The sequence below is a fragment of the Callorhinchus milii genome, unplaced genomic scaffold, assembly GCF_018977255.1.
Source record: "Callorhinchus milii isolate IMCB2004 unplaced genomic scaffold, IMCB_Cmil_1.0 Scaffold2, whole genome shotgun sequence".
Taxonomy (NCBI): domain Eukaryota; kingdom Metazoa; phylum Chordata; class Chondrichthyes; order Chimaeriformes; family Callorhinchidae; genus Callorhinchus; species Callorhinchus milii.
In genome coordinates, this window is record NW_024704743.1 from 7913365 (window position 1) to 7938494 (window position 25130).

Genomic DNA, 25130 nt, shown 5'->3' on the forward strand with positions numbered 1-25130 from the left:
GAGGTCCAGCCAGATGTGCCAGTGGATCGTTAGGCCGGATTTGAGCCAAGTGCATACAGCAGCCCGCACCAGGCCCTTTAGCGAGCGGAGGTGGCTGGTGAACCAGGGTGAGGATCGGGAATAGGAGGCAGTTCGGAAGGTGAGGGGGGGGGCAACGGCATCAAGTGTGGTGGAGAGGGTACTGTGGAGAAGAGTAAGCGTAGCAAATGGGTTGATGCGAGAGGTGGGCCAGAGGGGGAGGAGTTCAGAGAACTCCAGGGCAGCTGATAGGGATTGCGGGGAGATCTTCTTCCACAGGTGGTAGAAGATGGTGGTAGGTTTAGAGGCAGTGGGGAGAGGGCTATGGGAGTTGAGGAAGATTAAATGGTGGTCAGAGATGACCTTGGCGGTGATGGTGACATCCGAGATGCTGAGGCCCCGGGTGATCACCAGGTCGAGCGGGTGACCGAGGGTTTGGGTAGCAGAGTGGATGTGGAGGGAGAAGTTGAGAGAGGAGAGGAGTGAGAAGTCTGAGGAGGTGGAGTAGGAGGGGGTGAAGTGGAGGTTGAAGTCACCTAGGATGATGAGACTGTCGGAGCAGAGGCAGAGAGAAGCAAAGAGAGTGGAGATGTCAGAGATGAAGTTGGGGGAAGATTTTGGGGGGCGGGAGATTAGGGGAATTTCTAGAGAGAGGTGGGAGGGGTGGCAGAGGGTAAGGTGTTCGAAAGAGGGAAATGAGCCGGTGGAGTAGGGGAATAGGAAAGTAACGCTCTGGTTATGAGGGCCACCCCTTCGCCATGGCGGTTGGGGCATGGGGCACGGTGGTAGGTGTAGCCTGGTGGTGTGGCCTCAGTGAGAAGGAAGGTGTCACCTGGGGTGATCCAGGTTTCCGTGAGGGCCATAATGTCAATGTTCACATTGATGGCCAGGGTCTTGTTGCAGATGGAGCTGACGTTTTGTAGGCCAATGCGAAGTGGACAGTTGGCAGGGGATGTGTGGGATGGAAGGGGGTAGTGGATTGGTTGGCAGGGAGGGTGGGGATGCGGATGAGGGAGAAGTTAGCTCCCGGCGTCTGGGTCCGGGGTGGCTTGTGGCGGTAGTGGGGAATGGGACAGTCGGTGTTGGACAGCCAATGCCAAGTGCCACGATGAGCCTGGCAAAGGATTCCCAGGCTGGAGCAGAGGGAGGCAGTGGGGGAGTGAAGCAGAGAAAGGAGGTGGGGAGTGCAAAGAGAGAGCAGGACAGAGCAGGAGAGTTGCAGGGAGGGGGACATTTTGAGGGAGGGCCAGCTCGGGTCCGGGGCGGCAGCCAAGATGCACACGCTAAGACGAGAGGCGGCGGGTTAATGGGACATTGTCAGCCTGCAGGAGGCTGTGGGGGCTAGAGGTGGTGCAAAGGACGGAGGGCACTCATTGTGGTTAGTTGTTGGTCTTTTGGGTGTGATATCACGATGATGTTACTTGTGATTTAATAATACTCCTTGCAATTGACATAGCACCTTATCATTGAGACGTCTCAAAGCACTTCACAGAATATACTATAAAGTAATTTGATTGTATATTTTGTGGGCGAAACACGGTAGCCAATTGCGCAGCAGTGTCCCACAAACAGTTGTGGATTGACTGACCAAATTTTTTTTAATACAATTTTCTAAAAGATGATTTATTTATTCTTTAAAGGATTATTACCCCCGCAGAGCGATCCGCCAATCAACTAACTTCGGGGTTCCTACTTACTGCTTTGTAAACAGAAGCCTGTGGATTAAGGAAACTTGACTAAGGTTTCGCACTGTCCAGGAATCAAACTCAAGTCCTCTCGCTTGCGAGGCGAATGCTCTAACCACTACGCTACAGGACTCCACTTAGCTTCAGCTTGGGAGCCAACCTACCCTTCCTCTCCTAGCGTTGGGTTGGTTTGGGTGGGGGAGACATGACGCAAACTGGAGAGGGATCAAAAGACGGAGAAATTGCAAACTAATGCAGTTTCACTGATACTCTCCTTCCATAAGGTTTGCATTGTCTCAGGAACCATTCCAATTCCCCGCAGCTGGATTAACCTTGTTGGACCAACAGTGGAAGAAAATGTAAAATATTTTAAGGAAAAAAACGCAATTTAAACTATCCCTTTTCCAGCTGCTGTAACTAATTTTCTCTTCTTCAAGTACTTGTACAGAACACAAGTACCAACTCCTCTCTCGCTCTCTTTTGGCCATTGCATGTGGGCTCCCCACCCAATTTGGACACAAGACGATGCAAGGCTGGGGACAAGCAGTGCAACGATCACCGGATTCTCTTAACAACACCCACGTCAAAAAAAGTCCTGGGGGAACCCGGAGGGTATTTGTAATCCGTTACTCGTGAATTTATTGCTCGTGTGTAAGTTATAAACGCACTCAAATAGCACAAACCCCTGGGATTTCCCCAAATTCTACGTATAGAACCCTCACCTCTGAGTCAAAAGGTTGTGGGTTCAATCCCCACAAAGTCGGGACTTTGAGCTAATAGTCCAGGCTGACACTCAAATGCAGGATCGGGGAGTGCTGCATTATCAGAGCTGTTGTTCTTCAGATGAGATGTTAAACCGAGTTCCTGTCTGGTTGTTCAGATGACATTAAAAATCTCATGGCACCTTTCAAAACAGGACGGTGTTTCTCTTGGTGTCCTGGCCATCAATACTCCAGATACAAATTACCTAATTCACTGCTTTTGGGACATTGCTGTGTACAAACTGACTGGTGTTTGAAATACTGGGTTTGCCTACAAAATATACAGACACTACACTTTACAGCAATATTGGAAGTAATTTGAGACATCTCAACGATATGAGTCATTATATTCAATGATTATTAGTGTTGTGTAACAGAGGTGCACAAGGTGAAATGAACACCCCTCAACTCCTCTTTTACTAAAAGGTCTCTTATTGAAATAGATGCGAGTACAAATTGGAGATAAATGGCATCAAGAAGCTTTTCAATAAAATTAAAATGGCATGAGTGTGTCTGAGAAATTAATGTTAATTTGTTAATATGCAAACTAAAGATAAAGTGGGCCCATATTCAACTGGCAGACATTCACAGCAGGCTGCATTTTTGTTAATTTTTAAAATCATAACAAAAGACTGGATTTCTTTTTGAACCTCTTGACATTTATTAGCTGCAATTGTTCTCCTAAGAGCAGAGAAGGTTAAGCAGAGATTTAATAGAAGTTTTCAAAATTATGAGGGGTTTGATAGAGTAGATAGGGAGAAACTGTTTCCACTGGCCGGTGGGTCAGTAATCAGGGCACATCGATTTGAGATAATTGGCAAAAGAACCAGAGGGGAGACAAGGAGATTTTTTTTTCACACAGTGAGTTGTTACGGTCTGGAATGCACTGACTGAAAGGGTGGTGGAAACAGATTCATTATTAACAATTTTGAAAAGGGAATTAGATAGGTACTTGAAAAGGAAAAATTTGCAGAGGTATGGGGAAAGAGCGGGAGAGTGGGACTGATTGGGTAGCTCTACCAAAGAGCCGGCATAGGCATGATGGGCCGAATGGCCTTCTTCTGTGCTGTAATATTCCATGATTTTATGATTTGTTCCATCGCCTAGGTTCTTGCCTACAAATGTAATCATTACACTTTACACTATAACCTCTGAAGCGCTTTGAGACATTCTCCAGAAAGACACTATATCAAATGTAATAATAATTATTATATTCGGTATAGCTGCTTTCAAGTCAGGACGCATCAAAGCACTTCACAGAAAACACTGTAAAGCGGACCTGACTGTGTGTGCTGTGGGTGAACAAAATGATTATTTATATTATTTAAAACCTATTCTCTGGTCAGGACACCAACCTTCTCTCAAGATTCTCACTGCAACGTGGGTACTTAGAAAGGAAGGAGGGTAAAAAGTCTCATCAAGTCCATTTCCAGAATATTCCCCCTATTCCACCTCCCATCCCACACAGGCACTTTGAGAGCGTCGAGGCAGTCTATATATCAATATGTCCAGTCCAGGCAGACACTGCAGTGCAGTGTTGGGGGAGGTGCTGTCTTTGGATGAGAGGTTAAACCGAGGTCCCTTCTGCCCTTACCTCATAGGTGATAATATTCTTGGGCATGAGGGGGAACTGAGTAAAAATGATTAGCTTCTTTGCTCAGGAACATTTGGGCGTGATTCATAGTTTGATTCCTGAGGTTTTCGCAAATACGAAATAAAAATAAAATAAAAAATAGAATAAAAATCGTCATAAAGCAGACACAGCGAGAAAGTTAAAGGCTCGGTTCCCTCAAGACAGGTGAGCCCTTGGCTTGACTGACAGGTCCATTGGCTAATCAAAGGTGAGGACGCCCCCCCACCCCCCACCCCGACCGACCAGATGTGGACGGACACCACTGACAAGTTGGGAGAGGGACCCTCTCAGCTCTACACAAGGAAGGTGCTCACATTGCATTTGCAAAACTCTTCTTCCTGAGCAGATCCTGTTCAGCCAAAGCAATGGAAGGAAGCAACGACCAGCAGTGTGAGGCTGCAGGCTTTGACTGTTGGCAGTGTAGAGTACAACAACAACAACAACAAGATTCCATTTATAAAGCGCCTTTCACGTCAGGAGGACATCCCAAGGCGCTGCACAGTTGGGTCATGACCCGAGCAGGGGGGAAATGGTCAGGGTGAGGGGAGGGAAGGGAGGGAGCGAGAAGGGGGGAAATGGTCAGGGTGAGGGGAGGGAAGGGAGGGAGCGAGGAGGGGGAAGAGAGTCGAGAGGGGAGCTGAAGGCACGGTCAAAGAGAAAGGTTTTGAGACCGGCCTTGAAGGAGGAAAGGGAGGAGGTGGCAAAGGCACTGGGGGATGGAGTTCCAGAGCCTGGGGGCTGAGAGGCTGAAGGCCCGACCACCGATGGTAAGGCGGTTAGGGCGGGGAACGTGGAGCAGACCAGAGCCAGAGGAACGGAGGGTACGGGCAGGTAGGTAGGGGGATAGTAGGTTGGAGAGGTAGGGGGGAGCAAGGCCGTGAATGGCCTTGTAGGTGAGGATGAGGATCTTGAAATCAATCCTCTGGGGGATGGGGAGCCAGTGGAGGCGAGCGAGGGTGGGAGTGATGTGGTCCCGAAGCCTGGTGCGGGACAGTACACGAGCTGCAGAGTTCTGAATGACCTGCAGCTTGTGGAGGGAGGTGGCGGGAAGGCCGGCGAGGAGAGAGTTCCCATAGTCCAGCCTTGAGGTGACAAAGGCGTGGACCAGGGTTTCAGCAGCGTGAGGGGTGAGGTAGTGCCGTAGTCTGGCGATGTTCCGGAGGTGATGGAAGGCGGTGCCAGTTGTGGTGCGGATGTGAGGGAGAAAGGACAGCTCAGGGTCGAACAAAACGCCGAGGTTCCTGACTGGCTTTGAGAGGTGGAGAGTGCAGCCTTGGATGCTGATGGTGTCAGCGCCTGAGGTGCGGAGGCGCTGACGTGAGCCAATCAGGAGGGCCTCGGTTTTTCGCACGTTGAGCTGAAGAAAGTTGTCTCTCGTCCAGGACTCGATGTCGGACAGGCAGGCTGTCAGGACATCGGTGGTCGTGGAGTTGAGAGTAGAGGAGGAAAGGTAGAGTTGGGTGTCATCCGCATACATGTGGAAGTTAACTCCATGTCTGCGGATGATGTCACCAAGGGGGAGCATATAGAGGGTGAAGAGGAGGGGACCGAGGACAGAGCCCTGAGGGACACCACATGAGACAGTACGGGGGGTGGAGGAGAAGCCATTCGTCGAGACAAAGTGAAGACGGTGAGAAAGGTACGACCTAAACCATTCAAGGACAGTGCCTTGAAGGTTGAGGTGGGAGGACAAGCGGTGGAGTAGGATAGCGTGGTCGACCGTATCGAATGCTGCCGATAGGTCGAGGAGGACGAGGAGACAGAGGGAGCCCTGGTCACAGATGGTCAGGATATCATTGGTGACCTTGACCAGGGCAGTTTCTGTGCTATGGGCAGCACGGAAACCTGACTGAAGGGGTTCGAAAAGAGAATGGGTGGAAAGGAAAGAGCGCAGTTGGGAGGCGACAACTCTTTCCAAGACCTTGGAGAGAAAGGGGAGGTTGGAGATGGGCCGGTAGCTTGATAGCTGCGACGCATCAAGGGAGGGTTTTTTCAGGGTGGGCGTGATGATGGCAGTTTTTAATGGAATGGGGACAGAGCCAGAGGAGAGGGACAGGTTTATGATGTCAGTGATATGTGGGGCAAGAAAGTGGAGCTGGGAGATAAGGAGTGGAGTGGGGATGGGGTCAAGGGAGCAGGTGGTTGGTTTTAGGGATAGGATGAGTTCAGTGACAGAGGGTGGGGAAACGGGTACGAAGGTGTGTAGGGGAGGATGGGTAGGAGTCGGAGTGTGGGAGGGAAGGGGTGGGTGGTGGGTGGAAGTTGGAGGGGAAGTGACCGCGGAGCGGATTCCCTTGATCTTGGATTCAAGGAAATCCAGCATCTCCTCGCAGTGAAGGTTGGAGGAGATGACCTGCGCGGGGTGGCGGGGGGACGGAGGAGTCGGGTTGTGGTGGAAAACAGTAGCCTGGGGTTGTTCTTCGCCTCCAGGATTATCCTGGAGTAGAAGGACGACTTGGCCGAGGCTAGAGTGGAGCGGTAAATTTTGAGGAGGTCCAGCCAGATTTGTCGGTGGACCGTTAGGCCAGATTTGACACAGGTGCGTTCAGCAGCCCGCACCTGGCTTTTCAGTGAGCGGAGGTGGGTGGTGTACCAGGGGGAGGAGCGGGAGTAGGAGACAGTGCGGGAAGTGATGGGGGCAAGAGTATCGAGTGTGGAGGAGAGGGTATTGTGGAGGAGGGAGAGAGGAGAAGAGGGGTCGGTGAGGGTTGAAGGCCAGAGGGAGAGGAGTTCAGAGGACTCCAAGGCATCGGTTAGGGATTGTGGGGGTAACTTCTTCCAAGGGCGGTAGAAGATGGTGGTGGGTCTGGTGGAGGTGGGGAGGGGGGTGGAGGTGGTGAAGGAGATGAAGTAGTGGTCAGAGATGGCCTTGTCGGTAATAGTGACATCCGAGACACTGAGGCCCCGGGTGATCACCAAATCGAGTGGGTGGCCGTGACTGTGAGTGGGGGAGTTTATGTGTAAGGAGAGGTTGAGTGAAGAGAGCAGGGAAGAGAAGTCTGTGGAGATGGAGCAGGAGGGTGTGAAGTGTAGGGTGTGAACAACAACAACAACAAGATTACATTTGTATAGCGCCTTTCACATCGGGAGGACATCCCAAGGCGCTGGACAGGGTACAGCATTTCAGACCCGAGCTGGGGTCAGGGAGGGAGAAGGGAGGGGAGGTGACCGATGGCATTGTCGAAGAGGAGGGTTTTGAGGCGGGACTTGAAGGAGGCTAAGGAGGGGGCGAGGTGGAGTGATTGGGGGATGGAATTCCAGAGGCTGGGGGCAGAGTAGCTGAAGGCTCTCCCGCCAACGGTGGGGTGGGTGGGTCGGGGTGAAATGCACATTTTATACCAAGTCTAGAGAAACATTGGTGAGCTGGTAGATAGATTTGAGCCCCTGGCCACTCACTGCCTAAGCTACTGTCTGTTTAAGTGGACATTAAAGTCCTGTGGACACTACTGGAAAAGAGAAGGGAGTTTCTCCCAGTGCCTAGCAAACACTCCCCTAGATTTATTCACACCTTGGCTGTTTGAGGGACATTGATGTCCACATAACAGCTGTCATGTTCGCCTACAAATATGTAGTCACTGCACTTTACAGTCAGACGTCCTCTTGACGTGAAAGGTGATAACCAAATACATTAAGTAAAGTACTTTGAGACGTTTTAACACTATCTTTTTTTTAGTCAGGCGAGTGTCTGACAAGTGCGGAAATCCATCACCATGCTTAAGAGTACCCAAACCATATCCAAACTGAGATTTCCATGCATCCAACCTACACATGGAAATTCCAGAGATAAGATTGTTGGAATGGAATGCGCTCTCTCTCCCTGGAGGGACGCATTCTGCTTACCTAATTCCAGAAAGTATTAGAATTTAATAACAATATTTATTATAAGATCTAGATCAAGGCTGACTATTATCTAGAATTTGATATGCTGGAATCATTAAATTCAAGGCTGATTATTATCATTATGATAATATTCTCTTCTGTTGTTGGTCACTCATTTGGTCACTTGAGTCAGTCCCCTTCAAGAGGAGTGACTGAGTGACCAAAGGTGACTGTCAACCTGGGAAATTCCTGGTCTCTGCTCGCCCTGATCAACATGGCAGCCTGTTTGAGAAAAGGAACTCACTCACAGGGAGGTGTGAGCAATGCAGTGCACAAACCCACTCCTGACGGTCTACTAGCAGGAAAGTCCAGGTATACTCAGTGTGTGACTCATTCTCAACAGTACGAGACAGCTGTTGATATGAGACTGCAGATTTGAGGAACTAATCTCATTTATCGGTTACTGTAAACAAACGATTCAACTAAATTAACCACTGAATCATTTTTTAATAAGAGGATTCAAAGTGTGAGCTTATGCTTGTTGAGCCAAATGCGCTCTTCCTAAGCTGTAATTATTAAGATTCCAACCAGGTTATAACAGGGTTGAACCTGCACCTGTTTAGCATTTCACTGCCTATGCAGAAGGAAGGGGGCTCGTGATAGCGATCAGCTTGAAGGGCGTTGGTGAACGTTATCTTGACCAATTGGCCATTCTTCTAAGACCCGGCTCAAAAGCCTCTGGTCACCTCTCCCTTTCTCCCTCCCACTGCTTTGAGTCCATCCCTAACAATGTCAAGTGCTCCAAGACATTGGAGTTCTGTAGCTCAGTGGTTAGAGCACTCGCCTTGCAAGCGAGAGACCTGGGTTTGATTCCCAGCAGGGCAAAACCTTGGGCAAGTTTCCTTACTCCACACGCTTCATAATAATCCCTCAAGAAAAAAAAACAATAGTAGATTGATCACTTCAATCCACGACTGTTTGTGGGACTCTGCTGTGCGCAATTAGCTGCCGCGTTTCGCCCACAAAAATATACAGTCAACTCACTTTACAGTATATTCTGTGAAATGCTTTGAAACGTCTAGAAGAACTCCCCTCAATCCCCTACTGCATATTCGCCTGAGTCTAGGCAAATCTGTGATCGATCAATAGTTGTTTTTAGTTTCTTCTTGATTTAATATTTTGTTAGTCACCCATAAAAGTTATAATATATAAACAACTCGCAAAGATATATATATATATATAAATAAACGCGAGCTGTTGCTCTATGTTCAGATACCGGGTGTTGACGTTTAGTAGTGAGGGTGAGGAGTGGATATTACCCTCAGTGCGTAATGGGAAATGGCGCTGGTACCTCATAGCCTGGAGGGAAAAGATACCAGCAACAGTATAGGGCTGTGATTACATACAAGTAGATGTAACAGTAAACCATACAGGTCAGAGGTTAAAGAGGAAAGTGAGATAATAAGAGGAACTGACAAGCTGAATAAAGGCTGAATCTTCGAGACCTTTGTTTTCAGGTAAGGGCCCAATCCCAAAAGCTTCTACCAATATCGAAATATCTCAAAATACTTCACAGTTCTTTAAGAGTCTGAGGCAATGTCGCATTGGATAATTCCAATCCAGTTTTTGGCAGATATGTGTCAGCCTGGCTCAGATATTAATAATAAAAATACTTGCATTTGATATAGCTCCTTATAAAGTAGTCGTGACATCTAAAGCTCTTCACAGGATACACTGGATATACTTCCTTGAAGAGAAAAGAACAGAGCTGGAATGCAGAAAGTGTTTCCATAGTAGATATTCTTTGTAGATTGAGCTAGAATTGGGGGTGTTTTTTTCCTCAAACTATGTTGTTCCGGACCAGGGACTGATTAACACTTGCAGTAGGTGTTCCTTAATGGAATACCGCTCCACGCCCCAGATAGAAACCAGTGGAGGAGTGAGCATTGCACAGAAACAATGGGTTGAATATCCTGTGAACTTTCTCTGAATCGCCAGGATGCATTAGAATCACAGAATTTTTTAAAAAAGCGCAGCCTGAGACCTCCTCTGGTACAGCTGTAACAGTAATAGAAGTATAGACTCATAGAAATGTACAGCACGGAAGAAGGTTATTTGGCCCATTGTGTCTGTGCTGGCTCTTTAATGAACAATCTTTCAGCCCATTTACCTGCCTTTCTCCATACCTCTGCAGTTTACTCCTTTTTAGGTATTTATCTAGCAGTTTATTCCTTTTTAGGTATTTGAAAACTAAGTTGAATTCTCCTCAAACAGCATTCCTGGCAGGGCATTGCATATCCTAACTGCACTGTGTATTTGTTTACTAACCATCTTAAATTGATGCTCTCTAATCACTGGCTCACTGACCAGAGGAAATAGAGTAATTTCTCCCTTCTAACTCTATCAAAAACCCTCAACACTTTAGAGATCTCTATCAGGTCACCTCTCTTTGTTCACAGAAAAGGTTCTGGTTCCTTCGATTCCATATTAAACAGCATAAATATGAACCACACCTTGCATTTATGTGGCACCCTTCACTCGGGGTAGTGTCTCAGAGCACTTAACAGTGCCAGAGCCTGAGGCCGAGCCGGGCAGAGGGAGGAGGTGACCGTAAGCACAGTCGACGAGGAAGGTTTTCAGTGGTGATCTAAAAAAGGGGAAGGAGGGGGCAGGTTGGAGGGATTGAGGGAGAGAGAGTTCCAAAGCTTTGGGATGTAGTGGTTGAAAGCGTGGCCGCCGATGGTGGAGCGGAGAGAACCAGGGACGAGCAGGAGGCCAGAGCCCGCCGAGCGGAGGCAGCGGGTAGCGGAGTCAGAAGAAAACAGTTAGGGAGGTTCCAGGGAGTGAAACGATTTATATCACCAATAAAAGTCAAGCTCTTGAAACAGAAACAGGAGATTGGAATGAAACACTGACCACAATACTCACCTTTGAGAAGGAAGGTGTACAAAAACACAACATTCACATAGCTGGGCAAAAGGTTCTCAGCAGAGGACAAAATGTGTCCAACCCACAGACTGCCCAGGAGGGATTGATGTTTTAACAGTTTTTGGGCCAGGGAGTGTTCTCCACTCCTGCCCAAGGTTAGCATTGAAAAGCAACTCTTGGGAGAGAGAGAAAAAAATCCAGTCATCACTAAAATATGCTGCAAAGAAAACCTTACATATTTATCCACCTCTTAGGTTAGCATGAGGCCTCCACGCAATACTAACTGCTTTCACATGTTGCCTCGTTCCTGCTTTAGCACCTCCGACTGTTTGCTCAAATCTAAACAAAACTGTGAAAAAACATCTTGGGATGGTGCAAGTGAGGTTTGGTTTGCAGACCAAGGCAAACAAATCTACATTGTCTGCACAGCCAAATTTAGATTGGAGCAGCATTTTTTTTTGAAAAAATAACATTTGAGAATACATTTTCAAATGTAAATAGAATTTCTGAGACAGTGTCTTAATGTCCCAGGAAAGAAGCAAGCCACATCATCATTTCTACTCCCCAGGGCTCTTTTAGAGGACGAGGTTTTGTTAAATGCTGGTGTCCGAATTAAACACTAGCTACACAAATGTAATTTTGTTGTTGTTGCTTTAGATTCATACGAACGATTGTTCACATTGCCCAATTCTACAACAACAACTTGCATTTTCTATAGTGCCCCTCACGCAGGGTAGCGTCCCAGAGCACTTGGCTTTCAGTTGACTTCCAAAAGTCTAGCACTTGACTTTCACACGATTCTAATATAATAATAATCCTTGCATTTGTTATAGCGCCTTATCAGGTTGTTGCAATATCTCAAAGCGCTTTACCTAATATCCTGTCAGGTGAACTGACTGTATATTTTGAGAGCGAAATCAGGGAAGGCCGGCAAGCTTATAATAAGTTTCACACAATGGGAGGAATGTTTCCAACCACACTAACCTAGCCTCATCGTCAATAACTCACGGTTTTATCTTCAAACCACCATTCTATTCCTTAACAAAAGCCTCCCCTCAATTGTCATCTCATGTGAACACTTAGTCTGATGTGGAGCTAATATTCTGACAGAGAATGAAATTTTTAAAAATAAACTACTGTTTAGAAAAGTAAAATATATTCAGAAACCAGGAAAGACAGATCAACAATCATATAACCACACAAAAAAAATACTTCTCCTCACTGCTGTGCGAATGATTTTAGGCAACACATTTCCTAAAAAGACAAGAGCCCAGCACAGAAAACTACTGATAACTGTGTTCTTGTCAGCAATTTTACTTCAGTGAGGCCATAAGGATGGTTGGTGGGGAAAGTAGAGATAAACACACATTTGCAAGTGCGGGGCTAACTACTGAGGTTGGGGTGAATGGAGTTGCAGAGGCACAAAGCAGGGAGCATTAGCACGCACCAACTAGCCTAGCACCTTGGGACGTCCTCCTGACATGAAAAGCGCTATACAAATGTAATTTGTTGGTATTTTGAAAGCTTCAAGCCAACAATGCACAACAAAAATGACACAAAATTCTGTTCCACTCCCCAGCACTGACATCTTCCACTTCAATAAGCAGTGAATTCCCCCCACCTCCCTGACAAACAAAAGGATGTTTCTTGCACAGTTGGTGCCCAATTTACCTCTCTGATGAAAGCTGGTTCAGTGCAGCTCCCATCGATTCACTCTTTACGCTAACGGGATTATCGGGTGCCAGGTGTTGGCTGGAAAAGTCACCGCTGATCAAGATCTTGTGGATTTCTTTCAGGTGACTAAAGTAGACTCCAATATGCCCAAAAAGCTTAGCACAGAACTCGCAGCACATGAGCTTCTTGCGACGGATGTCGCTGTGACGCCTTTTCATGTGCGTGCTCAGGCTGCCCGAGTGACTGTAAGCCTTGTGGCAGATGCGGCAGCAGTAAGGCCTGCTGTTGGAGTGAATGTTCAGATGGTCTTGGAGGTGATGCTTGAACTGAAACCCTCGGCTGCAAACGTTGCATTTGTAGACCTGTTTGCATAGCACCAAGTGCGCGGGCAAGTTCCTGCAGTAAGCAGGGAGCTTGGCCGATACACTATGTTCGCTTGGCATTATGTGCCCTGGTCTGCTCGCTGCCGTGCTGCTTGGTGCCATCCCTGACTTTATGCTGTCGAAGTTCTGTAAAGTAACCATTCCTGCGGGTGATGGGAGTGGAGCCACAGCCTGCACGGTCATCACAGGTTTGGGCATGATGTTGCAGAACTTCTTCAACACCGCGGCCGTTTTGTCTGAGTTTTCAGTTGTTACCGCTTTGTTGCCGTCTTCATCCGTTTTGAAAGTGCCAGTCTCCTGAGGACAAGAATCACGTTTCACCTTGTCTTTATCTTCCTGCATTCTGCTAAAGAGATTAGAGGCCTTAAACCTTTTTGTTCTAGAAATGGCTACATTATCTGTGACCTTTCGTTTCCTTACTAATCTGTGCTTGGGCAGATTACTGATTGGTTTCTTCAATCGAATTATGACTACCTTGGGCGACATGCGGAGGTAGTCACTGTGCAGGAGCTCGGAAGATTTCTGGCTGCCTGGCTTAGATTCACCCCGTACAGAGAAACCAGAAGCACAAGGAACAAGTCTAGAAGTTGGAGCAAGTCTGGTCTGTTCACTGACTGAGGGTAAACTGGAGGGTGCAGGCATTAAATGAGCAGGTGCAGCTGCAACAGGAGTCTGATTGGGTTTTGAGTTGAGGAAGATCGCTCCTTTAACTCGAGAATATGGCAAAATGGGAACTTTGCCTTTTGGTGCGGGTGCAATAAACTGCACAGAGTTTCCAAACTGCATCACAGGCATTGAGCTGGGAGGTCTGATGGCCTGCGTTATCAGCGGCGACTGCTTATCATTTTGGACAACAGACCAAGTTGAGAGAGTGCAGGTACTGGTGGCAGACAGGGAATCCGGGTTGGGTTTCGGAAAAACCTTCATCGGCACAGCCTGCGGTAACGATCCATCCATGCTGGGCGAGGCAGACAAGCATACAGGTCGATTCACTTCACTGGGTTTCAATACATCAGTCTTGGAGCTGGAAGAATGTCTTGGCATGACCCCACTACCCTGGGCAACTGTGACAGAGATCATCAGGTCAGCAGGTGCTTTCTCCCCCTCAGCCAGTAATCCTTGTTTAGATGTTAGCAGGTTAGGATACGCTGGAGAGTGACTGGAGACAGAAGCTGACTGAACTTGTATTGGAGTCACTGGTTGTTGACACGTTTGATTTTGTTCGTTACTGGGCTTCACAATCGTCATTGTTGACGCAAGTCCCTTCTCCGGAGCTGGCTTTGCCCTTATGGATTGGTAACGGGGAATTGGAAGTTTCAATACTTCCGCGGGAGCAACATTAGAAGGTGCCTTTCTGAATAACCCTATCGGGGGTCTTGGACGTGGTTGAAGACCCGCTTGAGAAGCCTGTGGTTGACTGGTACAAGGTCCAACAATTGGTTTACAAACTTGTGGTGACGCTCGGGCAGGAGTTGGAGACACCTGCGGCAAAGCCACAAGAGAGTACGTTCCCTCTTTACCAGCAATCGGCATCAAGGCATAGCTCTGAGATGGCATTATAATGGGTTTTGTGCTAGTTGTTGTAAGTTTACTGCTCTGGCTATCTGGTGAGCTGGCAGGTCTTGTAGAAACGCCACTCACAGGAGAATGAGGTACCAGAGAAGAAGCGGAATTAGTTATCACTGATGTGGTAACTTTTGGTGCAATGGTCCTGAAATGAGCCTTGGTTTGTAGACTTCTCTTCTGACCACTTGTATTGGATGAAGACCCTTGCACATCTGTGAAAACATGGATACCAAAAGAGTCATTATAACTGAACAACTTGCAATTATCCAATGTCTTTCGTATCGAGCAACATTTCAAAGTGATTCAGTATAAGTGCCAGACGGGAAGTGGGGGAATAGAGGGGGGGAATAGAGTGGGGGATGGAAGAAACAGTTCCAATTCAATGATCAATCTTTGCAGATTAAATAAAGAGCTATTTATAATAAATAATAATAATAATAATCCTTGCATTTGATATAGCGCTTTTCATGTCTTCTAGACGTCTCAAAGCGCTTCACAGAGTAGACTGTAAAGTGATTGACTGTATATTTGTAGGCGAAACGCATCAGCCAATTGTGCACAGCAGTGCCCCACAAACAGTCGTGGATTGAAAATGACCAATTTATTATTGTTTTGTTTTGGAGGGTTTATTATTATTAGGCGTGTGGAGTAAGGAAACTTGCCCAAAGTTTCGCCCTGCCTGGAATTGAACCCAGGTGTCTCGCTTGCAAGGCAAGCGCACTAACCACTGAGCTACAGGACTCCTTTATTCAATAGACCTCCAGGATTGTGTTCTGAATGACCCACCCCGTTTCCTAATTCACACTGAAGACATTTTTTTTAAATGTTGCTACGTGCAAAAGTGAGTGGAGCAGACTGAGAGCTCATGGGAACCCATGGGCATTGATCGTACACCACAGAGAAAAAAAAATGTCAAACTGTTTTAACCATTGAAACCTCTTTCAAAGGTAAGCAATTCAAATGTAGCAATTCTTGCAATTCTTTAAATGAACAAAGTCTTTCAACTCTGGTCTTCTGTGAACCCAGGTAATTGCTTCACTTGAAAGAGGGATTGAGTGTGTCACAATTTAGTTGCATTGGCTATGCTTGTGGTTTGTGAGCATTAAACTCCCACAAATGAAGTATTTTGAGATTTCTCCAAATCAGATGTGCGACATTTAAAATAAGGGGGATACACAAATTATAGATGTTAAATTGTTTCTCAGTACTGAAGATAATACAGATGAGATGCAATATTATATTACACATTCAACTTTTTGTATGCTATTCTCACTTTGACGTTCACAGTAGTGACGGCAATCACCGACAGGATGTAGGGAGCCATTTGGAATCTGATATTCATTGAAATCCCAATAAATAGTGCAGACTTATAGGATCTATGAAAAGATGACCAACCTGTTCCTATTTCTATCTCAGTTTCTGTTTGATGGATGACGAAATGAAACACGGTACAACACACATTTCAGATTTTGTTTTGAACAAATTTTCACAACGGTAGCCCTCACAATTACTTATGAAATTCTGAGTGCGAGGTGAAGGAAAATAGCACTTTCACAGCCTGCCTGCCTTGTGGGGCTTCTCAATGCCTCCGCAGTTCTGTGGTTCAGGCACTGCAATTTCCTGTCCTTGCCGTTCAACAAAGTTAAGTAAACTGAAGAAACGGTGCTCTTGTCATTGCCTTGTGAAGCATTGGAACTTTCCTTTTAGTAACATTGCCTTTTGCTGTGTGAGAGAGATCGTGAGACTGTAAGAGGCAACGATCAAAGGTTCAGCATTTCCTTCATACTTCAGCAGCAGCAAATCTAGACACGATTTAATGCTTCACCAGATTTAAGCATCACTGGCATCACGTCAAGAGGGCAGAGAAAAGAAAACCCGAAGGGCTCTGATTCTGTCAGTCAGTGCTCTTTCAGAGGTCAAGGGAACATTTTTAATTTTTTTAACATGATACAATCGTATATTTATGTAGCGCCTTTCACGTCGGAAGGACATCCCAATTTGCCTAACAATATTGGCTTGGCACCTGCGCTGGAGGTGGGAGGGGATTGATGCCCAAAAGCGTGGTCAAAGAAGTAGGTCTTACGACCCACCTTGAACGAGGTGAGGGAGGTTTATATTTACATCTATATGTTCATCTTGACACCTAATGTACACAACATCTTAACAGATTCCTTAATCAGGAAAAGGCAAATAAGTCACACCGGCAAGTTGGTGATAGGAAGTCCATTTTGATGTGATCCTTTGGGATGACTTTGTAATAACTTATTTCTGGTTAGCTGGGGATGGGGGTGGGGTAGGGTTTTCTCAGTTTTCTTTATTCATGAATCCCATTAGAAATTGCCACACCTTCAATTCTGCTGTTAAAAATCTTGTCACGTCCAACCTTTAAAAAAAATCCCAAGGAGCATTCTCTTCACAACTTTTCTCATTTTGAAACTAGCTCTCAGTAAAAATGGACCCGATTCAAGTAATCATCTCCATAGGAGAGAGGCCCCATCCCACACCCTCTCCCATGGGCAGAACTGGAGAAGTAGCTTACATGTTACTTGCTGCCTGCCAAGGAGATTCTATTTTTTTTAAAAAACAGAAGTCATCTAAATTAACTGTGCACTCTCCAAAAACTGCTCACAAGAGAAGGTTCAGATGAAGGAGGAACTTTGGTCCTCTTAATCTCATCCTTCAAGAATATCCACCCCACTGTCCTGCCCTGACAGCATCAAGCTGTTTCTTGAAAGACTAACATAGTTTTTCAAGATCTTTTCAAGGATTTGTTTTAATTCCTTTAGTTGTTAATGTTTGTGCTTGGGGGTTATTTATTTATTCATTTATAGCTGCGTACAGTTTAACCACAATTTCAACTGTTCATTTTTTTATATGATCAATATTTTATATTGTGGGTTTCAATTCACAAGATCAGTTTGGATGAAGAAGGCTCTTTGGCCCATTTGAGACCATTATTCCAGAATAACCCACCCAACCATCAACCCATTAGAGCATTAAGCTGCTTCTTAAATAAAATTTGTATACTGGTCTCAATCATTTGTTCCAGTCGTTAAATATTCTCTGGGTAAAGAAATACTTCCTGGTGTCTGTCAGGAAATTACCCTTTGCCACCTTGGACCTGGTCGTGTTCTGGTGTATCTGGAAGTTTTGTGGTTACTTTCTAAAATCACTTTTTTTTTAGGGGAACAACAACAATAAAATTATATTTATAGAGCACCTTTCACGTCAGGAGGACGCCCCAAGGCGCTGGACAGTCAGGGGTCAGGACCCGAGCATGGGGGAAGGGTGGCGTACAACAACAATAACAATAAAATTACATTTATAGAGCACCTTTCACATCGGGAGGACGTCCCAAAGTGCTGAACAGTCAGGTGTCGGTGCCCAAGCATGAAGGAGGGGTGGTGTAGGGGTGAGGGAAGGCAGAGAGGTGGGAGGGAGACCAAAGGCACGGTCGAAGAGAAGGGTCTTGAGACCGGCCTTGAAAGAGGCAAGGGAGGAAGCGAGGCAAAGGGACCGTAGGATGGAGTTCCAGAGTTGCAGAGCTGCAGAGTTTTGGATCATCTGCAGCTTGTGAAGGCTATTGCTGTCAATCTGTCTGGTCCCAATACAAACAAAAGCATTCACACTCTCTTTCTCTCTCTCTCGTGCCCAAACTCCTTAAATAATTTCAAATAGCTATCTAATTCCCTCTTGAGTTTGCTGTTATAATCTGCCTCCACCACTTCCTAGGTTACACATTCTACCTGTTCACCATCCTGTTGAAAATACTCCAGCCCAAACTAGCTGTTTATGTTCCCTTTTCTGAGTTTGAGTCTACGCCCCCTTGTTGTAACGTTTGTGACTATGGTAACATGATTAAGATTGAATTGATCTATACTCTTTGAAACCTTTTAACCTTCAATAAGATCTCTCCAAGGCTTTTTGCTCCATTCTGCTGCTTCTTCTCATTAGCTCTGGTGTCTTACTTCCAGCTCTCAATCTAGTTTAACCTTAACTGCATTCTCTCCAATGTCAAAATGTAATAAGGAGACCAGAAATATACCCCATAGTCCAGGCTATACACCATAGACCAGTGCTGTTCCCAGGTTCAGTATCACTTCCTGTGACACTTACTGTGAGTGGATACCCCAAGAACTACTTGCCAGACAGAGAGAGAGACCAGACAGGATCTGTGCAGACTAGCACCAAGGGAATCAATCAATACTGCCAAGGTTCTACCATTCTTGGAAAAAAGTGAATGTGGTTTCCATCTTCAAGATAGCTGACTGACTCAAACTTGGCAATTACAGGCCTATGAGCCTGGAGTGAAATATTATGTATGAGCTCTCTCCATAACGATATCTGACTCCCGCTCATCATTCCAAAATCTTCTTGGTCCTTCTTTACTGCCCGCTTCAGAACTTCACAGGTAAGTGCTGACAAGTGTAGGACTGTATTGTAGGCTAATGCAGCTGCCAATCTGCATTCAAGAAATCCCAGGAACAGCCACAAAGTGAATCAGCAATGTATCTGAAGGATCGCTGGCCAGGATATCGAGCAAAACTCTTTTTTCTGTTAAAATAATAATAATAATCCTTGCGTTTGGCACAGTGCCTTTCACATCAGGAGGATGTCTCAAAGAGCTTCAAAGGCTTTACTGTAAAGTGGACTGACTATATTTGTTGGCAAACGCAGCAGCCCAATTGCACACAGCAATATCCCACAAACAGCCATGAAATGAACGGCCAATTTTATTTTGGGGATTGTTGACCAGGACACCGGGAGAAACTCCCTTCTCTTTTCGAGTAATGTCATGGGATCTTTAATGTCCACCTGAACAGGCAGTTTAAAGTCCCATCCAAAGGGTTAAAGTCGGTTTAAAATCCCATCCGACTAACTGCCAACGATGTAACACCCACCCCAACACTGCACTGAGTGTCAGCTTAGATTAAATGAATTCAAATCCCGACTGCCACGTAGACTTTCGTTGTTTTTAGCTTCCTGTTCAGCTTCTGTGGATTTGTCTTTCTAGTTTTTACCTTTCTCCTAGGGATACCCTTTTAATCCATTTTCTGTAATGAAAATATATATTGAAGATGGTTTAAGAGTATACTGGTAATTTCTTGTAGGAAAGTCATGCTGCAAATACAACAACAACAACAACAAGATTCCATTTATAGAGCGCCTTTCACGTCAGGAGGACGTCCCAAGGCGCTGTACAGTTGGGTCAGGACCCGAGCAGGGGGGAAATGGTCAGGGTGAGGGTAGGAAGGGAGGGAGCGAGGAGGGGGTAGAGAGTCGAGAGGGGAGCTGAAGGCACGGTCAAAGAGAAAGGTCTTGAGACCGGCCTTGAAGGAGGAAAGGGAGGAGGCGGCGAAGGCACTGGGGGATAGAGTTCCAGAGCCTAGGGGCTGAGAGGCTGAAGGCCCGGCCACCGATGGTAGGGCGGTTGGGACGGGGGATGTGGAGCAGACCGGAGCCAGAGGAACAGAGGGTACGCGCAGGTAGGTAGGGGGATAGTAGGTCGGAGAGGTAGGAGGGAGCAAGGCCGTGAATGGCCTTGTAGGTGAGGGTGAGGATCTTGAATTCGATCCTCTGGGGGATGGGGAGCCAGTGGAGGCGAGCGAGGGTGGGAGTGATGTGGTCGCGAAGCCTGGTGCGGGACAGTACACGAGCTGCAGAGTTCTGAATGACCTGCAGCTTGTGGAGGGAGGTGCCGGGAAGGCCGGCGAGGAGAGAGTTCCCATAGTCCAGCCTTCAGGTAATAAAGGCATGGACCAGGGTTTCAGCAGCGTGAGGGGTGAGGTAGTGCCGTAGTCTGGCGATATTCCGGAGGTGATGGAAGGCGGTGCCAGTTGTGGCGCGGATATGAGGGAGAAAGGACAGCTCAGGGTCGAACAGAACCCCGAGGTTCCTGACTGACTTTGAGAGGTGGAGAGTGCAGCCTTGGATGCTGATGCTGTCAGCGCCTGCGGTGCGGAGACGCTGACGTGAGCCAATCAGGAGGGCCTCAGTTTTATGAACGTTGAGCTGAAGAAAGTTGTCTCTCATCCAGGACTCGATGTCAGACAGGCAGCTGTCAGGACATCAGTGGTCCTGGAGTTGAGGGTAGAGGAGGAAAGATAGAGTTGGGTGTCATCCGCATACATGTGGAAGTTAACCCCATGTCTGCGGATGATGTCACCAAGGGGGAGCATATAGAGGGTGAAGAGGAGGGGACCGAGGACAGAGCCCTGAGGACACCGCATGAGACAGTGCGGGGGCCGGAGGAAAAACCATTCGTGGAAACAAAGTGAAGACGGTGGGAGAGGTACGACCTAAGCCACTCAAGGACAGGGCCTTGAAGGTTGAGGTGGGAGGACAAGCGGTGGAGGAGGATAGGGTGGTTGACCGTATCGAATGCTGCCGATAGGACGAGGAGGCAGAGGGAGCCCTGGTCACAGATGGTCAGGATGTCATTGGTGACCTTGACCAGGGCAGTTTCTGTGCTATGGGCAGCACGGAAACCCGACTGAAGGTTTCATGTGATCTGTACGTTGCTGAAAGAGCCATAAGTAATGTGAGTTATATCATATATCATGAGACGTCTAGAAGATGTGAAAAGCGCTATAACAAATGCAAGGATTATTATTATAAGTTAGATAAAGGAGTATTTTTAAAATGCTGTTGTATCATCGATTGTCCTTCTACTGTCCTCTCGATCAGTTGAATCCATATTCATGCAATGCGATCCCATACCTAATAGTCGGTCCAATATGCAGAAATTTCTAATGGGGCTTCTTAATATAATAATTCTCGCATTTGATATAGCCCCTTATGACATTATCGAGACATCTCAAAGCGCTTCACAGGATTTTACCGTTAAGTGTAGTGATTGTATTTGTAAGCAAACGCGACAGCCAATTTGCACGCAGCAATGTCTCACAAACAGCCATGGAGTGAGTGACCAATTTTATCAGGACTCCGGGAGAAATTCCCTCTTTTTTTCAATAATGTCATGGGATCTTTAAAGTCCACCTAAACAAGCAGACAGGATCTTGATTTAATACCTGCACCTCCGACAATCCAGCATATCGTTAGCAGTCTTGGCATGTCCAACCCATGAATCAGTATCAGTTGTTGCTCATGTGCTGCAATTGCTTACCTTTCTCCTTTAGGATACTGTTAGGCACATCTGCCATACCAGCAAGCTTTTCTTGAGCAAGATGACAAAATACAATTTGCAACGCCTGCTGTTTGTCGTCCTGTTTGTAATGAAATAACTGCAACTCTGTAATAGTGAACAATCAGTCACAAACCATTCTCCAAAGGCAGACACATTGTTGAACTAAAATATACCACCGTTGCCAATACACTTCATCACATGTACTGGCGTGGAACAAATTAATTGATAACATTCAGACTGCTATTTAACAAATTAAAAAAGACATCCTGCAGGGAGAACATTAACTAGGTTAAAGGGTGTGATGGGCCCATTTTATTCCAAAATCATCTTGGAAGCTAAGGACAACCCCAAACTCCTCTTTTCGACCATAAACCAACTCCTCCGTCCACCTTCCCATGCCTCTGCCATCCTCTCCTCCAACACCTAATATGAGGAGATGATGGATTTTCTCAAGTCCAAAGTCGAGGGGATCCACTCTGCCACTCTAGCTCCTCTACTGGTACCTCGTACTCACCCACCCGTTCTCCTTCCAGCCCCACCCACCATCTCTCCCTCTACACTTTTGATCCTAAATCTTAAATAGGATATTTCTCGATGCACCAAGACATTTTCAGGAGCAACATCAGGAAGTATTTTTTTTCCTAGAGGACAGTTAACCCACAGTCCTGTAGCTCAGTGGTTAGAGCACTTGCCTCGCAAGCAAAAGACCTGGGTTCGATTCCCGGGCAGGGCGAAACCTTAAGCAAGTTTCCTTACTCCAGACGCCTCTGTTTACCTTGCAGTAAGTAGGAACCAGGTTGTTTCTCGATTGGCGGATCGCTTTTCTGGGGGTAATAATTCCTTCCAAAAAATAGTAATAAATTGGTCACTAAATTCATGACTGTTTGTGGAATACAGCTATGTGGAGTGGAGTCCTGTAGCTCAGTGGTTAGAGCACTCGCTTTGCAAGTGAGAGACCTGAGTTCAATTCCAGGCAGGGCGAAACCTTGGGCAAGTTTCCTTACTCCACACGCCTAATAATAATCCCTTCAAAAACCAAAAAAACAATAATTAATTGGTCATTTTCAATCTACGACTGTTTGTGGGACATTGCTGTGCGCAATTGGCTGCCGCGTTCGCCCACAAATATACAGTCAATTCACTTTGCAGTATGTTCTGTGAAGCGCTTTGGGACGTCCTCCCGACGTGAAAAGCGCTATATCAAATGCAAGGATTATTATTATTATTATTATTATTATTATTATTATTATTATCCTGTCTCTCCCTCTTTGCTCAGCTGCATCATTTCCCGTATGAAACCCACCTACTCCCTTGACCCCATCCCCACCCCTCTCCTCACCTCCCAGCTCCACCTCCTTGTCCCCCTACTAACAGACCTTGTTAACCTCTCCTTATCCATTGGCACCGTACGCATCTCCCTAAAGACAGCCCCGAAACTCTAGAACACTCTCTCTCAAATTCCTCCGCCTTGCCCCCTCTCTTCCCTTTTACAAGTCCCACCTGAAAACCTTCCTCTTTGACCATGCTTACGACCACCTCCCCCGCCCAGCTCGGAGTCAGGCTCCGCCACTGTTAAGTGCTCTAAGACGCTACCCTGGGTGGAGGGTGCTCTATAAGCATGAGTTATAGAGTCATCACCCCTACTCTCAAAAGACCCTTCGCTTGACCCATCTCTGCTCTCCAACTACCGCCCCATTTCAAACCTTTCTTTTCCATCAAAGGTGATGGAGCGAGTAGTCGCTTCCCAGCTTCACTCTTTCCTCTCCCAGCACTCCCTCCATGATCCCCTCCAATCTGGGTTTCATGCTGCCCACAGCACAGAGACAGCCCTGGCCAAAGTGACAAATGACATTCTGTCTCCTCGTCCTTCTTGGTCTCTCAGATGGTTCTGTTGACCACAACAGAATATTGAGTACTTCTTTAATCACACCTTCGGTCACCTTTGCCCTCGCCCTTAGTTTCCACATCTCCACACGGCGCTACTCCTGTAGCTCAGTGGTAAGAGCACTCGCTTTGCAATTGAGAGACCTGAGTTCAATTCCAGGCAGGGCGAAACCTTGGGCAAGTTTCCTTACTCCACACAGAGCCTAATAATAATCCCTCCAAAAACCAAAAACAACAATAAAAATTGGTCATATTCAATCTATGACTGTTTGTGGGACATTGCTGTGCGCAATTGGCTGCCGCGTTCGCCCACAAATATACAGTCAATTCACTTTACAGTGTCTTCTGTGAAGCGCTTTGGGACGTCCTCCCGACGTGAAAAGCGCTATATCAAATGCAAGGATTATTATTATTATTATTATTACGACTGTTTGTGGGACACTGCTGTGCGCAATTGGCTGCCGCGTTCGCCCACAAATATACAGTCAATTCACTTTCCAGTGTGTTCTGTGAAGCGCTTTGGGACGTCCTCCCGATGTGAAAAGCGCTATATCAAATGCAAGGATTATTATTATTATTATTATCAATGCCTTTGGGATTTCCGCCTCACATGAAAGGCACTATATAAATATGAATTTGTATTGTATTTTTGTATTGTAATGACTGTGGGCGCAATAACCATTTGTCCCACACATGAAGTGAACTGCCAATTCTTTTAATTTGTTGGTCAAGACACTGCGAGAAATTCCCTTCTCTCCTCATCGGCCAACTCTTCTCTTCACTCTCCGTCCGAGGCTCTGGAACTCCCTTCCTCACTCCTTTCGCCTCGCTCCCTCTCTTCCTATTTTCAGGTCTCAGCTGAAGACCTTTCTTTTCGACCGTGCCTTTGGTCACCTTCCTCCCTCTGACTCGGCCCCAGGATCCGTTACTGTGAAGAGCTCTGAGACGCCGTCTGGTGCGGAGGGCGCTATATAAATCCAAGTTGTTGTTGTTATTGTTGTTGTTCCTCCCTTGCCTCCTTCAAGGCCGGTCTCAAGACCCTCCTCTTCAATCGTGCCTTCAGTCGCCCTCCCACCTCCCTGCCTTCTTTCACCCCTACCCCACCCCTCTCCCATGCTCGGGTCCTGACCCCTGACTGTCCAGCGCCTTGGGATGTCCCCCCGACATGAAAGGCGCTCTATAAATGTAATTTTGTTGTTGTTGCTGTTCTCTTTTGAAATCATTCCACAGGACCTTCAGCATCCATCAGCACATGCAGACGGGACCTTGGTTCAACATCTCATCCAAAAGACAACACCTCCAACAGAGCAGCGCTCCCTCAGGTTACGTGAGTTCAAAGTCCCGATGTGGGGCTCAAACATACAACCTTTTCACTCAACAACAACTTGCATTTATATAGTGCCCTTCACGCAGGGTAGAGTCTCAGAGCGCTTGACAGTGGGTGGACTCTGATCCCTAGTCAGGGGGAGATGGAGGGGGGAGGTGACCGTAAGCATCATCAAAAATGAAGGTCTTTAGGCGGGATTTGAAAGTGGGGAGGGAGCAAGGCGAAGGGATTGAGGGAGAGAGTTCCAGAGCTTTGGGGCATAGTGGCTGATTGTGGAGCGGAGGGGAAGAGAGTCGAACAGGAGG

At 46.7% G+C, this 25130-nt stretch overlaps 1 protein-coding gene across 1 annotated transcript in view; it reads right to left on the reverse strand.

The window, feature by feature from the left end:
- znf438 (zinc finger protein 438) overlaps nt 1-25130 on the reverse strand; it is a 166472-nt gene that overhangs the window by 80904 nt on the left and 60438 nt on the right. Inside the window, exons 5-6 of the mRNA XM_007905427.2 lie at nt 21594-21719; nt 12516-14679 (exon numbers count right to left, since the gene is read on the reverse strand). Coding sequence (XP_007903618.2) covers nt 12516-14679; nt 21594-21719 — 2290 coding nt within the window. The remainder of the gene's footprint in view (nt 1-12515; nt 14680-21593; nt 21720-25130) is intronic.